This window comes from Anomaloglossus baeobatrachus, chromosome 1 (genome assembly GCF_048569485.1).
Source record: "Anomaloglossus baeobatrachus isolate aAnoBae1 chromosome 1, aAnoBae1.hap1, whole genome shotgun sequence".
In the NCBI taxonomy this organism is placed as follows: Eukaryota; Metazoa; Chordata; class Amphibia; order Anura; family Aromobatidae; genus Anomaloglossus; species Anomaloglossus baeobatrachus.
Genome location: NC_134353.1, coordinates 917,835,751 through 917,851,326, shown reverse-complemented (window position 1 = coordinate 917,851,326; position 15,576 = coordinate 917,835,751). Strand labels below are relative to the sequence as shown.

Genomic DNA, 15,576 nt, shown 5'->3' with positions numbered 1-15,576 from the left:
CCAACATTGGACGTACTGTTGCATAGCTGACATCCGCCTCCAACAGCAGTGACCAGAGCTGTTTAACCGCTTCAAATGCCACTGTCCATCTCCGATCGCGGCATTTAAAGTGCACGATCCCAGGGGCTCTCCATTTTGGGCACCTATCGCCTCTCCTCAACGTGATTGTAGGGTGCTGGCGGATTGCAGGGGGCCTGATGAAATCACCCCATGGCTGGCATAGGACTAGGAGACCTTCAGTTTTCCTGTATAGTGAAATAAGGTGGTACTGCTGTACTAAGAACAAGCAATGGCAGCTTCAGATCCGCAAAAAAAGACTAAAATAAAATAAAAATGAAATAAAAAAATTATGTAAAAATTCAAATCGCCCCAATTTTTCCTGGTTTGAGATCCTAAAGTTGGGTTAAAAGCAATATGGCCGCCATTATCGCTTCCGTTAGTGATGTCGCTGGCATTTCTGTCTGGTTATGTTGCAAGTTTTTGCAAATCACATAATGCGAAGTGGAAAAACAAAAAACCTAACCCATTAGATTATTTCTGCTACGTCTAGTGATGAGCGAGTGTGTGGTCGTTACTCGAGGTTTTCAGGAGCGACTCGAGTACGGAGTATAATGGAAGTCGATGAGGAAACTCGAGTGTTTTCAGCCTCCGATGATCGATCGAGTGACAAGCAGAAGTGAGGACGCGCGCTCATCACTAGCTACATCTGTTCAGTGGTAGGTTTTGAAAAGTAATTGCCCCCCTCCCTCCCCCACCCAGTCCAGTGGTTTGCTTCTCACGTCACGGTTATAAGGCTCCTTCACCTTTCTGAGCTCCCAGGTATTACATAAATCTGCAGCGTGATTTATGTAAGCAGATCTTAAAGTAAACCCTGTGACAAGCATGAAGGATTTGGTGTCATTTAGTTAAATTCCTTGCAGCAGAATGGATTGCTCTGCCTGGCCTGCACATACGTCTTCTAAGGGCCGTATTTTTTTTTTTCTTTTTTAATGTGATGTATGTCCCGAAAGATGCAATAAACCACATCAGCCCAGTAATATTGTGTGATGCGCAGGCAGCCTCAGCTGTAGCCAGGGCCTTTATGACATCTCGGTGCAATGTCCACAGCATCGGATTTCTTTTTAACATTTAGAATTCACCCTTTTTAGTAGTCAACGAGAAGGACCTTTTTAATGTTCCCGAACGCTCGGTCAGGACCAGATCCACCACATAGAGCAATAAGATGTGCAGATTTTGACCTAAGCATTGATTAGCTATTTACAGTTTCATCCTGTTTACACAGGTATTATAACAGGTCCATCCTGTTTACACAGGATGTGGAATGATCACGAGGATAGATGGAACAATTGCTAATTTGTTATCGGCAGCACATCATTACGTATCATGTTATCGGCAGAACATCATTAGGGATCATGTTATCGCCAGCGCATCTTTATGGATCGTGTTATCGGCAGTACATCATTGGGGATTGTGTTATCGCCAGCGCATCTTTAGGGATCATGTTATCGGCAGTACATCATTAGGGATCGTGTTATCGCCAGCGCATCTTTAGGGATAGTGTTATCGGCAGCACATCATTAGGGATAGTGTTATCGGCAGCACATCATTAGGGATCGTGTTATCGGCAGCGCATCTTTATGGATCGTGTTATCGGCAGCACATCTTTAGGGATGGAGTTATCTGCAGCAGATCTTTAGGGATCGTGTTATCGGCAGCACATCATTAGGGATGGAGTTATCGGCAGCACATCATTAGGGACAGTGTTATCGGCAGCACATCTTTATGGATCGTGTTATCGGCAGCACATCTTTAGGGATCGTGTTATCGGCAGCACATCTTTAGGGATGGAGTTATCTGCAGCAGATCCCCTTCTTACACCTCCAACATGCTTCCAGTAACGATATTTTTGTTGGGGTAAACGATTCTTTGACCTGATTATAGGGTGACCCTCAGCATGTTTGCACAGGCCAATAATCGGGATGAACACTTGTCTGTGGTCTTGAATGCGGCTGCCCTTAAATACTAGACCATTGTGGTGCTGTTTATGCGAAAAATGATGCCACTATATTTTCCAAACACACCCCACTCCCCTTCCCCCTCCACCCCAAAAAAAATCCCTTGGGCCACTAGATGTCTTTGTGTGTAAGTTGCTGTCCACTGCAATGAAGCGGAGTTCTTTTACTGAAGGTGTAACTGGGTTTCTTAGGCAGACAGGTATGAGTGGTGAGACCTAAAGGGGTAGTTCACTATTGGGGATGTTTGTGGGGGTTTTTTTCTCTTTAAAAATCATTTTTTGTTTCAGTTACATAAAAATCATTGTATTTTCCTTCTACAGCCTCTATGTTGCAATGTCTATTGCTGGCTGCAGAATGAGTGGACTGAGAATCCATCAGTGAGCACAATCTTTGGGTCTAATGATAGCATTTGTACCTTAAAAACAAATTGAGGGAGACAAAAAATGCAGATTAGCTCTTACCCAAGTAGAGTAGTGGATATGAAGGGATCTGGAAGGCTCACCTGTAGTAGTTGTAAAAGTCACAACCACTGTATATCAACAGCTGGTGCAACTACCTGGTGGAAGATGATAGATGCAGATCAAGCAAAGGGTTAAACGTCGCTCTGCCGTTGAAGAAAATCCAAGACCAAATAGATAGGAATCATGATCTTAGTCTGTGTTTCTTCTTCAGGACCAAAAATATTTGGTCCTGAAGGAGAATAATTTCTGAAACGTGCATACTAATAAAGAGCATTTGTACTTTGTAACTTTTATTTGTCGTTTTCCACGTCAGTTGTATGTGTGTGGAAACTAAGAGCCTGTAAAAGGCAATTTTTGTAACTAGGTTTGATTAAAAATGTAGCCCTTATGATTTTAGCCCCAAATACATACCTTTTTAATTTAAAAAAAAAATAAAAAAATATTGAAACAGGCAACCAATTGAATGGCAGGAAAAATGCATGCTAGAAAATAGAGGAAATTCCAGCACCTGTAGTGCTGAAAGACTGCTATAGAAGAATAACAGATAAGAGATTGGATGCAAGTTATGGAGCATGAGAATTGGGACAGTTCCATATTTTTGTACAATTTTATACTCGTATGGACCATGTTAACAAAAAATGGGAAGACCAATTTAATAATTTAGGAAAACATTGGAGGAAACCAAATATTATAGCTATATAAACTGCCTATATACTAGTGAGACTTGTATTTTTTTTCAGCATTTTTATGTTAAGTCTTACAAAATTAGGCCAGATTTGTATACCTCCAACAAAGTGAGACGTGTGCCTCAAAACAGAGGCCTGATACAGGTGTACAAATGAAATGGTTAAGTTTGTCTAAAAATTGCCAGCTAGGAAACAAAAAGCAATTTGGGTGCTGACTTCCCCAAAAGGCACCTCTGGCTCTGGAAGACCTACATGTTGCATAACCCAATGATTGCAAAGGGAAATGTGTAATGCCTTATTTCTTCTGTGGTGGCGCTGTAGACAGAAAAGTTTAGTTAAGGCTATGTGCGCACTTACCGGATTTTTTGCGGATTTGCTGCATGTTTCGCTGCAGAAAATGTTCATAACATCTCTGCAGTGAATCACCAGCAAATCCTATGGAGAAAAAAAATCCTGTGCGCACTGGGCGGAATTTGACAGCTGCATGTTTTGCTGCGGGAATCCCGCAGCAAAAACAAGTGCATGTCACTTCTTTTCCGCACATCGCTGCGGGATTTCACTCCATTGACTCCAATGTAATCGTGAAATCCCGCAGGGAATAACGCAGGCAGCAAATTCTGTGCGGTTCACTGCGTTTTCCTGCGTTATTCCCTGCGGTATTTTGCGGTTTACCTCCGGTAATGTACATCACTTGCTTGCGGTTTTGCAGGGAAGTGATGTCATTACAGGAAAAGGAAGCGGAGCAGAGAGTAAACACACACACAGATCACACACACACACACACATCACAGACATAGAACACACATAGACACAGACACATAGAACACACATAGAAAGAAAACGGAAATATAGAAAACAAAGAACGTGGGCTCCGCTGTATATTTACCTTCCAGCCGAGGTAAGCACACAGTGGCGGCCCGGTATTCTCAGGCTGGGGAGGGAGAGGGGCAGGGTTAATGTCCCCCGCCTCACTCCCCCTCCCGCAGCCGAGAATATCAGCCGCAGCTGCCCCGGCACTGTCGCATCCATTATGCGGCAGCACCGGGAGTGTCCTCGGCTCTTCCTGCCGCCGTGTAGCAGTGGCGGTCAGGGTAATATAACAAGGGGTTAATGGTGATGGGGGACCACCGCCATTAACCCCAGGCTTGATCATGGCAGCGTCTATGTGACAGCTGACATGATCAACCCGTAAGTAAAGTGAAAAAAACACAGACACCGAAAAATCCTTTATTTTAAATAAAACCAACAAGCCTCGTTCACCATTTTATTAACCCCTCCCACACCAAAGCTCCGGCGTAATCCACAGCTCCGGCATAATCCACAGCTCCGGCGTCCTGCACTGCTGACATCCAGCCGCGACTGTCACAGACACAGGCTGAATGCAGCAGACAGCAGAGGTAATTACTGGTCATTTCCCACGGCCGGTAATGTGAACTCACTGCCGACCGTGGGAAATGCAGCGATCTGTCCTCTATCTATCTATCTATCTATCTATTATCTATCTATCCCTCTATCTATTCTTCTGTCTCTTTATCTATCTATCTATCTACTATCTCAGAATTAAATGACTTTTTTTTTTTCTTTTCAATGTGCTTTATTGCATTGAATGCAATAAAGCACATCCCAACCCGCACGCGGCAAAACCGCGGCAATACCGCGAATAATACCGCGGTAAAACCGCAGCAAACCGCATGCGGTTTTCGGGTGCGGTTTCCCGCGGTTTTTTACCGCGGGTGCGGTAATCTTTGAGAGCATGCGGAATTTTCTCAAGAAAATTCCATTTCCCAGTGCGCACATAGCCTAAAGGTTTCTATAGTGTAACTTGAGGACAGCATGCTGAAAGAGTTAAAACAGGGACTTCAGCCTTGCCTTTCTTATCTGTTTTTTTTTTTTTAACCTGCATTGTTAGCTTAAGCATTTTATCTGTATCGTTAGTGGATCTCAGCAGCATGTGAGTTATAGTCTGACACCACACCTTCTGGGATTATCCGCTTCTGTTTATAGAAATGTACACTGCCTGATGTGGACGGGGACAGCTCTCCCAGCACTGCTACATGCAAAATATCAAATCTTTATCTTTCACTGTCTGAGAACGGCTGCAGCCAGTAATCTAAGTGATACATTGTTGAACTCAGGATCTCTTTGCCTACGTCATGCTGCTCTCAGATGAGTTAGCAAAAACCTGATGACAGACCCGCTTTAATCTCTGGGGATCCAAGCGGCTGGGCTCTACGTAATGGAAGGACTCTTGTAACCCATGCGTTGTTTAAAGTGTGTAAATTTGACAGCTATATTCCTATATCATCCTACAAACTTGTATCGGGACGACTTCGGACCAGACACCGATCCATCACGCTTTTGAGTTGTCTGTAAAATCGGAGTTTAATTTCAGGCAAGTTTCTCTACTTGCACTTTTGAAAATGAATTTTAGTTGTCTCTTAATGGACGTTTGCTTTTATCGTCTGCAAGAAGCGGCGGCTGCTCCGTTAAAAGCGCTTTCTAATGCCGAGACTCCTCGCCTAAGCCTGAAGAGGAGTAAATAAGACCCCATTAGATGTCCTCCGTTTGCGAGTAGCATTGGTCCCAGTAGCCCTTTGTAATGTCCATTAATGCCTTTCCCGAGGATCCGCATCTCATTTTCCAGAGCCATTTAGTCAAACGTGCGATTATTTAGAAAGTTAATTCATGCATGCCGAAATGTAGCTTAAGTAATGCGAGGGGCGGAAGGTAAAGCTCTACGGAGACCGCAGTCCTTTTTGTTATTTAATGATCAGCCATAATTAACTTGCAAATTTGAAATAATTAGAACAAATTAAAGGTATTTAACTTCCCCATCCCTGAAGAAAAATTCAAATTGCACCAAACTATGCTCTAAATTATTCACAACGTGGAGGTGTTTGCTTCAATGTTCTGCTGCTTTATGGATATTCTGATAATACCAGCAATCTGCCGCCATCAGCCTCATCAGATCTGTTCTCCTGCGCAAGTACAGAAATGATTGCAGTGTGTGATCTTCACAGGTCTGATTGTAGAGTGCTATGAGTTGACGGGCATGTTCTTTACAAGGGGTATATGTAAGGCTGAGCTAAGTGTGAGAGAGGCAGAGAGGAGGAAGTCTGTAAAAATGGGGTGTGTGAGCGATGGAAAGAGGGGGATATGTGCGAGAGAGAGCCTGAAAGAGGAGGTCATGTGAGAGAGATGGAAAAAGGTGTGAGGGAGAGACGGAAAGAGGGCGCTGTGTGAGGGAGAGATGGAAAGAGGGCAATATGTGAGGGAGAGATGGAAAGAGGGCAATATGTGAGGGAGAGATGGAAATAGGGCTATATGTGAGGGAGAGACGGAAAGAGGGCCCTGTGTGAGGGAGAGATGGAAAGAGGGCAATATGTGAGGGAGAGATGGAAAGAGGGCAATATGTGAGGGAGAGATGGAAATAGGGCAATATGTGAGGGAGAGACGGAAAGAAAGCAGTATGTGAGAGAGAGACGGAAAGAAAGCAGTATGTGAGGGAGAGACGGAAAGAGGGCAATGTGTGAGGGAGAGATGGAAAGAGGGCAATATGTGAGGGAGAGATGGAAAGAGGGCAATATGTGAGGGAGAGATGGAAATAGGGCTATATGTGAGGGAGAGGCGGAAAGAGGGCCCTGTGTGAGGGAGAGATGGAAAGAGGGCAATATGTGAGGGAGAGATGGAAAGAGGGCCCTGTGTGAGGGAGAGATGGAAACAGGGCAATATGTGAGGGAGAGATGGAAAGAGGGCCCTGTGTGAGGGAGAGATGGAAACAGGGCAATATGTGAGGGAGAGATGGAAACAGGGCAATATGTGAGGGAGAGATGGAAACAGGGCAATATGTGAGGGAGAGATGGAAATAGGGCAATATGTGAGGGAGAGACGGAAAGAAAGCAGTATGTGAGGGAGAGACGGAAAGAAAGCAGTATGTGAGGGAGAGACGGAAAGAAAGCAGTATGTGAGGGAGAGACGGAAAGAGGGCAATGTGTGAGGGAGAGACGGAAAGAGGGCGATGTGTGAGGGAGAGACGGAAAGAGGGCAATGTGTGAGGGAGAGACGGAAAGAGGGCAATATGTGAGGGAGAGACGGAAAGAGGGCCCTGTGTGAGGGAGAGACTGAAAGAGGGCGATGTGTGAGGGAGAGACGGAAAGAGGGCAATGTGTGAGGGAGAGACGGAAAGAGTGCAATATGTTAGCGAGAAACTGAGAGCGAGTGATATGTGGAGGAGAGATACACAGGTGGGATATGTACAAGATAAAGTGAGACGGGGGTAAGTGAGACAGAATAAGAAAGGGAGATTTGTGAGGGGTATGTATGAATTAGAGAGTCAGAGATTGGTAAATATGATATTGGTGGATACATTGTAAAGAGATGAGACTGTGCTATACTATCTGAGAGAGATCTGTGTCTGGGGAAGCTGATTGATAACCAATATGGCTGCCTTGTTCATGAATAGGGACATGTATGTGTCTAAGAATTGGGACCGTTGGGTAGCTGCCATTGCTGGTGGTATGGGGTCACCCTGTTGGTCCCAGTACCCACTTCTGTATGTACTACTGCCTGTCGATATTGCTTGATAACCCCTTATGTGTCCTCCCACAATGTTTTTCATGGTAGCTCTCCTCAGTCTATGTGAGCGCTACAGCCATATTAATTTTGTTTCTATAGGTAATGCTGACCATTTGCTTAATAGATTTGCAAATTGTGAATATCACCAAAGCAATTGAAAAGATGCTCCACTTTCCTGCACGTGGTACTGGCAGCCATTTTTATCAGTGCCGTTGTTGCTGGTTTGCTGCTGGGAAAGTGATTTTTGTTGACCCCTCATAATTGAATGGTTTCTCTCCTCTTCGCAGCCCAGTGATCCCGATTACTCCATCAAGTAAGGGCAGGAGAAAGCCGCAAAGTCCTAGCAAAAATGTGTCCGAAGGAAGAGCTGCTGGATTAGACGTCGAGGGTCAGGAAGATGGGTCATATGTCCGGCCGCAATCCACTGTCAGTAAAGGTAAAAAGGTCTACACCATTGTAAAAACAATCAATTCTGTCATTTTTAATTCAGGATTAGTGGATTATCAGATATGTGCACGGCCATAAAAACATATCACAAATTTCATTTTATTCCCGGTTTTGATAATTTAGAGAATCTGGTGCTTGTTAAATCCAATAATCAGGCGCAGTTCTCTGTTGGATGTAAACATGGAAGTAGATGACTACAAGAAATTTCTGATATTAATAACCAGTAATAACCATTACTCGTTGCTTTAAAAAACCTTCTGTCTCTAAAACTTTCCTACAGTGTAATTTCTTTCACCAAAACACATTCAAGATGGTTATATCATCAATATGGTCTTAATGTGCAGAATCTCAGCTTTAATTTTAGGGTATTCATATCCTACTTGGAGTAAGGGTTTAGGAAGAGCTTGTAAGGTCTTTAAAGGGAACCTGTCAGCAGAAACCTAAAAGCTTCCCCCTCTGCAGCTCCTGGGCTGCATTCTAGAAAGGTCCCTGTTATTATTGTGCCCCCTGTGAGACCAAAATAAAGGCTTTATAAAGTGGTACCTTTTTGTATTCAGATAGTGTAAATATGACACGGGGCGGGCTTTCTGGCGTCCGTTATTCTGCCTCCTGGTCCTGTATGCCGCCCCCATCGCTCCTTTCCATAGCTGATGCACCGCCCACTGCTCCAGCCATCCCCACGCATGCCCAGTGCCAGTCTCACGGGACTAAGCAGTGTGACCGCTGGTGACGAGTGCACAGGCAAGTGATTATGGGTGGGGCTGTGATTGTTATCAGCAAGTACCCGCCCATAATCTCGTGAGCGCGCAAACCTCACCAGCGGTCACACTGTGCTCAGGGTAGTGCTAGACTGTATGGGCTGCTTCCAGGGATGACGTCCTTTTTGTCACGTGATAGGGGCGTGTTCAAAATACTATCAAAATTTTAATCCCGCTCTTTAGTTATTCGCCAAAAAACCTGCCTCCATTAAAGTGAATGGCGCTCGGGGCCACAGTGCAGCCAGAACTTCAGAAGAATACGCAGCCACGCCCTAATATGGAATGTTGGCGTGTCACAATGCAGCCAGGGAAAGAGACAGACATAGACAAGGTAAGAGACAGACACAAAGAGATAGACACAGGCAAAGATACAGACTGACAGGGAAAGGGAAAGACAGGGTAAGGGAAAGACAGGGTAAGGGAAAGACAGGGAAAGGGAGTGACAGGGAAAGGGAGTGACAGGGAAAGGGAGTGACAGGGAAAGGGAGTGACAGGGAAAAGGGGGAGACAGGGAAAAGGGGGAGACAGGGGAAAGGGGGAGACAGGGGAAAGGGGGAGACAGGGGAAAGGGGGAGACAGGGGAAAGGGGGAGACAGGGGAAAGGGGGAGACAGGGGAAAGGGGGAGACAGAGGAAAGGGGGAGACAGGGGAAAGGGGGAGACAGGGGAAAGGGGGAGACAGGGACAGGGGGAGACAAACAGAGAGACAGTTACTATCCCGGGCAGCGCCGGGTGCTATGTTGTGAGGCGAAATTTTAACCCCGCGCGTTCCAATTTACCAATCAATTTTGCCCCTATCTACATAATGGGGAAAAAGTGAAACGAAAAGGATTGGGGGCAAATTGACAGCTGCCAGATGTGAACAAGGGGGACTTAAAGAATGAGAGCGATGGCTCCAAAGAGTATATACCGTACAGTTGCTAAGGTGGGGCCCCGATATGGGATACTGACCACACTCGGGGATATGAACACACACACACACAGATATATATAGATATATATCTATATAGATATATAGATATAGCTATATAGATATAGCTATATGTATATATAGATAGATATATAGAGAGATATAGATATATAGAGAGAGATATATATATATATATATATATATATATATATATAGATATAGATATAGATATAGATATAGATATAGATATAGATATATCTATATCTATCTATATCTATCTATATATATATATTAGATATATAGATATAGATAGATATAGACATATATAGACATATATAGATGTGTATATGTGTGTGTGTGTATATATATATATATATCTCTATCTAATATATAAAATTGCCTTATTCTGTCTGTCTGTCTTGCTCCAAAATTCTGTCGTTACCGAGACAAGCTTCATTGGCCGCTCGCCCCAGCTCCGCCCCCCGCACGGATTGGCCGCTCACCCAGGCTCCGCCCCCACACGGATTGGCCTCTCGCCCCGGCCCCCTGCACGCATTGGCAACTCGGCCACGCCCCGCCCCCCTCATGCATTGCACGCTCGCCCTGGCCCCGCACGCATTCCCCGAACCGACACGGAGCCCCGACTCCCAGGTGAGTTCTGTACCCCCGGGAGCCCACACCAGCGTACGCCGGCAACCCAGCCGACACATACCCTCGCATTGCTGGGGTTGCCGGCGTACGCTGGTGTGGGCTTCCGTGTAATCGTGTGTGTGCATGTATGCGATCGGGTGTGTGCGTGTATGCGATCGGGGGTGTGCGTGTCGGTAGAATGCAGAGGAGCACGGCGTGCAGCACAGCTGCTGGGACCGCCCACCGGACGGCACAGGCAGAAGTGGGGTGTGAGTGTATGCGATCAGATGTGTGCGTGTATACTGTCTGATGTGTGACTGTGCAGCACGATGGGGGGTGCGCAGCATGGGGGATGGAGCACGATGGGGAGTGCGCAGCATGGGGGATGGAGCACGATGGGGGGTGCGCAGCATGGGGGATGGAGCACGATGGGGAGTGCGCAGCATGGGGGATGGAGCACGATGGGGAGTGCGCAGCATGGGGGATGGAGCACGATGGGGAGTGCGCAGCATGGGGGATGGAGCACGATGGGGGGGGGTGCAGCATGGGGGGATGGACAACACACCATACACACACTGGGAACCACAAACACCGCCCTACACAGACACCCACACACACAGACAACGCCGCACACACACAACACCCAACACACAAACACCGCAGCATACACAAATATACGCACATACCGCACAACACACACATTGCACAAAACATACCTCCCCCCAAAACACACACGCACACAAACTGCGCAACACACACAGCACCACACACAGACAACACTGCAGACCCACAGTGCTCCACAAACAACGCAACACACACACAGCGCTCCACACAAACAACACCGCTCTCACACCCCCCCACCCAGACAACACCCAGAACATTTACAGCCCCTACACAAACACTTGGAAACTACACACAACAACCTCATATATATATACTAGAAGGTGGCCCGATTCTACGCATCGGGTATTCTAGAATTTACGTATTGTGTACTTAATGTATGATTTTTGTTATATATAAATAGATAGATGTTGTTGTGTGTAGTTACCAAGTGTTTGTGTAGGGCGCTGTACATGTTCTGGGTGTTGTCCAGGTGTGGCGGGGGGTGAGAGCGGCGGTGTTTGTGTGTTGCGTTGTGTGTGTTGCGTTGTTTGTGGAGCTTTGTGTGGGTGGGGTGTGTGTGTGTGTGTGTTTTGGTGGGAGGTATGTTTTGTGCAATGTGTGTTGTGCGGCATGTGCGTATATTTGTGTGTGCCGCGCTGTGTCTGTGTAGGGCGGTGTTTGTGGTTCCCAGTGTGTGTGTGGTGTTGTGCAGTGGGGGGAGGTGTGCACCCCCCATCGTGCTCCATCCCCCATGCTGCGCACCCCCCATCGTGCTCCATCCCCTATGCTGCGCACTCCCCATCGTCCTCCATCCCCCATGCTGCGCGCTCCCCATCGTGCTACATCCCCCATGCTGCGCACCCCCCATCGTGCTACATCCCCCATGCTGCGCACCCCCCATCGTGCTCCATCCCCCATGCTGCGCACCCCCCATCGTGCTCCATCCCCCATGCTGCGCACCCCCCATCGTGCTCCATCCCCCATGCTGCGCACCCCCCATCGTGCTCCATCCCCCATGCTGCGCACCCCCCATCGTGCTACATCCCCCATGCTGCGCACCCCCCATCGTGCTCCATCCCCCATGCTGCGCACTCCCCATCGTGCTCCATCCCCCATGCTATAATAGTTCTCCTATTATACTCAGAGAGGAGTATAATAGGAGGACTATAATAGGAGGAGTAGTCCTGGGGGGAGAGGAGTATAATGCCGGCTCCCTGCACATGTGTACCGGGAGCCGGTGTACGCTGGTAACTATGATACACATCGGGTAACTAAGGGACCTTAGTTACCCAATGTGTATAATGGTTACCAGCGTTCACCGGCTCCGTCACGATCCCAGCAACGCAAGGTTATGTCTGGCGATGCGTGCGGAGGGCCGGGGCGAGCGGCCAATCTGTGCGGGGGGGCGGGGCCAGGCCGAGGCGAGCTACCAATCCGTGGTGGGGGGGCGGGGCCAGGCCGAGGCAACGGCCAATCAGACGCTGCGTCCACACAATCCGCTCGATGCAGCAATTGTGCAACAGAAATGGCTTTTATAAAGAACATTAAATGAAGCGGAGTATTAGGTTTGCTGGATCCTGTTGAAATGGTTATGCCTGTAGTCTGGGGCTACTGGGCCATAGAACTTGAAACCTCCCACTACCTGCAGTATCCCCGCCAGCTTTTCTGATTAGAATTAGAAAATCTACTTAGTAGAGCTTGTAACGTCATGCATGATGTTATCAAGGCCTACGAAGGACGTCGTGCACAGTGTCATCAAGGCCTACGAAGGACGTCATGCAGTGTCATCAAGGCCGACAAAGGACGTCGTGCACAGTGTCATCAAGGCCTACGAAGGACGTCGTGCACAGTGTCATCAAGGCCTACAAAGGACGTTGTGCACAATGCCATCAAGACCTACAAAGCATGACGTGCCCAATGTGTTCAAAGCCGACAAAGGACATCGTGCACACTGTAGGCCTTGATGACAAAGGACGTCGTGCACGCTGTTATCAAGGCCTACAAAGGACATCATGCACAATGCCATCAAGACCTACAAAGGATGACGTGTCCAATGTCATCAAGGCCGACAAAGGACATCGTGCACAATGTCATCAAGGCCTACAAAGGACATCGTGCACAATGTCATCAAGGCCTACAAAGGACATCGTGCACAATGTCAAGGCCTACAAAGGACATCGTGCACAATGTCATCAAGGCCTACAAAGGACGTCGTGCACAGTGTCACCAAGGCCTACAAAGAACGTCATGCACACTGTCAAGGCCTACAAAGGACATCATGCGCAATGTCGTTTTCAAAGCAGAAGTGTAACCTGGTAGGAGGCTCTCCATGCTTTGTTGTTGTGGCGCTCCATGGGGTCCTGCGAATAATTTTGCTGGAATCTGTTCTGATCATAGCATTCAAAGGTGGAGAATGAAGGGAAGGGTACCCATTGGAATCTGATCCATGCCATATCTATCATGGACAGCCCAGGCTCTATTGACTCTGTTTGGGGATTTTTACATTTTTTTTTTCTAATACCCTAACACAGATTTACAATTAAAATTTTTTTTTTTTAGCAACCTGCATTACATCTAAAGTGAGCGCTGTATCCTGGAAAATAATGAAATAGATTCCAGACTACAAAAGGATCAGTGTTATCAGTTTTTTTTTTATCTTTTTGCGGACCCATTCACTTGAATAGCTGAGTATGATCCGATTCCTGAAAGCAAAAAGGACGTGCACTTCCTCACGTGTTCCATTTAAAAAGAGCAAAACTTTTTTTTCTTTTCTGTATTTTTTTTGCCTATGTAAAATTTATATTACTATGATTTTCCAGATTTTTTTAATGCCGTGTTGTATGAATTTCAGAGTCCCTTTATCCTTCACGAAGCCTGTAAGATCTTATTTCCCCCACCTTCCGTTTTTTTTTTCCTTTTTTCTTTGTGCACCTTTTGATGCTTTCACCATACAAATAAACACAATGCAAAAAAAAAAAGCTAAGAAATTGCAAAGATTTGATCTGGAAGTAAAGAAATAACCCGTGACGCCCGGCCAGACCGTCCTTGCATTAAAAGGAGTTTTTGCTCTCGCTCCAAACAGTGTCGTCAGGTTGCACCCGAGCGGCAGGCGAGGTTAATCCCTTTCACTGCACAGCAACAAAAGCTCCCGAGTCTGCAGACGACTGGTGTCCAGCAAAAATCAATTTCTAATTTGAAGCAAAATCAGTTTTGACTAACAGGGGTTCAGGCCCTATTACTGGGGCTATATAGTCCTCTGATATTTCAGCGCTTTGTGTTGTGCTCATCGAATTCACACAGTCATTTTCCAGCTCCTCAGTCTGGGATGAGGCAGCGCCAATCAATGCCTCTTGGAAGATTGTGCTTTTCTGCCAGTAAACTTTCTGAGCTGTATTTTTATATGGAGCAGAATTCACTTAATGACAATATTCAGCCATAATTTTCCGAAAATTGCTGTAAAAATATTTTTAGTTTTTATAAAAAAAAAAAGCGAGATTGCATCATGTAACCATAAACCAGCCGGCTAAAGATGACCACGAGAATCTGATTATTGAACAGGTGGAAACCATCTCATTGCTCCCTGATTTCACACTAGGGATGAGCTGACTTAGGGTACCTTCACACTTTAGCGATGCAGAAGCGATCCGACCAGCGATCTGACCTGGTCAGGATCGCTGCTGCATCGCTACATGGTCGCTGGTGAGCTGTCAAACAGCTGATCTCACCAGTGACCAGCCCCCAGCCAGCAGCGACGTGCAAGCGACGCTGCGCTTGCACGGAGCCGGCGTCTGGAAGCTGCGGACACTGGTAACTAAGGTAAACATCGGGTATGGTTACCCGATGTTTACCTTAGTTACCAGCTCACACCGCTTAACTTGGCATGTGCAGGGAGCAGGAGCCGGCACTGGCAGAGTGAGAGCTGCGGAGGCTGGTAACGAAGGTAAATATCGGGTAATCACCTTGGTTACCCGATGTTTACCTTGGTTACAGCTTACCGCAGGCTGTCAGACGCCGGCTCCTGCTCCCTGCACATTCAGGATTGTTGCTCTCTCGCGATCACACACAGCGATGTGTGCTTATCAGCGGGAGAGCAACAATAAAAAAAACGAACCAGCACTGTGTGTAACGAGCAGCGATCTCACAGCAGGGGCCAGATCGCTGCTCAGTGTCACACACAGCGAGATCGCTAATGAGGTCACAAAAAACGTGACTCAGCAGCGATCTCAGTAGCGATCTCGCTGTGTGTGAAGTACCCCTTACCCTGCTAATACATTGTATTGTCCTCTGTTATCAGCTGTTTTAGGCAAAGGTAAGCGTGAGGGTATTCAGCATATACACTGCAAGATAATCATGAATGGGGATTCTTAAAACGCTTGCTCATCTGGTGAAACGATGTGTCGTTCAGCACAAAGGATCATGCTTCTCAGCAATGCATTGTCTTGTGCCGAGCACCCCAGGGCAGCCCGTGTGCACTGAGCGAGCTGGACCACAT

The 15,576-nt window shown here is 46.8% G+C and overlaps 1 protein-coding gene across 1 annotated transcript in view; it reads left to right on the top strand.

Moving 5' to 3' along the window:
* The window catches only part of KIAA1328 (KIAA1328 ortholog), a 249,927-nt gene that overhangs the window by 182,507 nt on the left and 51,844 nt on the right, over window positions 1-15,576 (top strand). Inside the window, exon 9 of the mRNA XM_075327734.1 lies at window positions 8,025-8,173. Within this exon, the coding sequence (XP_075183849.1) occupies window positions 8,025-8,173 (149 nt within the window). The remainder of the gene's footprint in view (window positions 1-8,024; window positions 8,174-15,576) is intronic.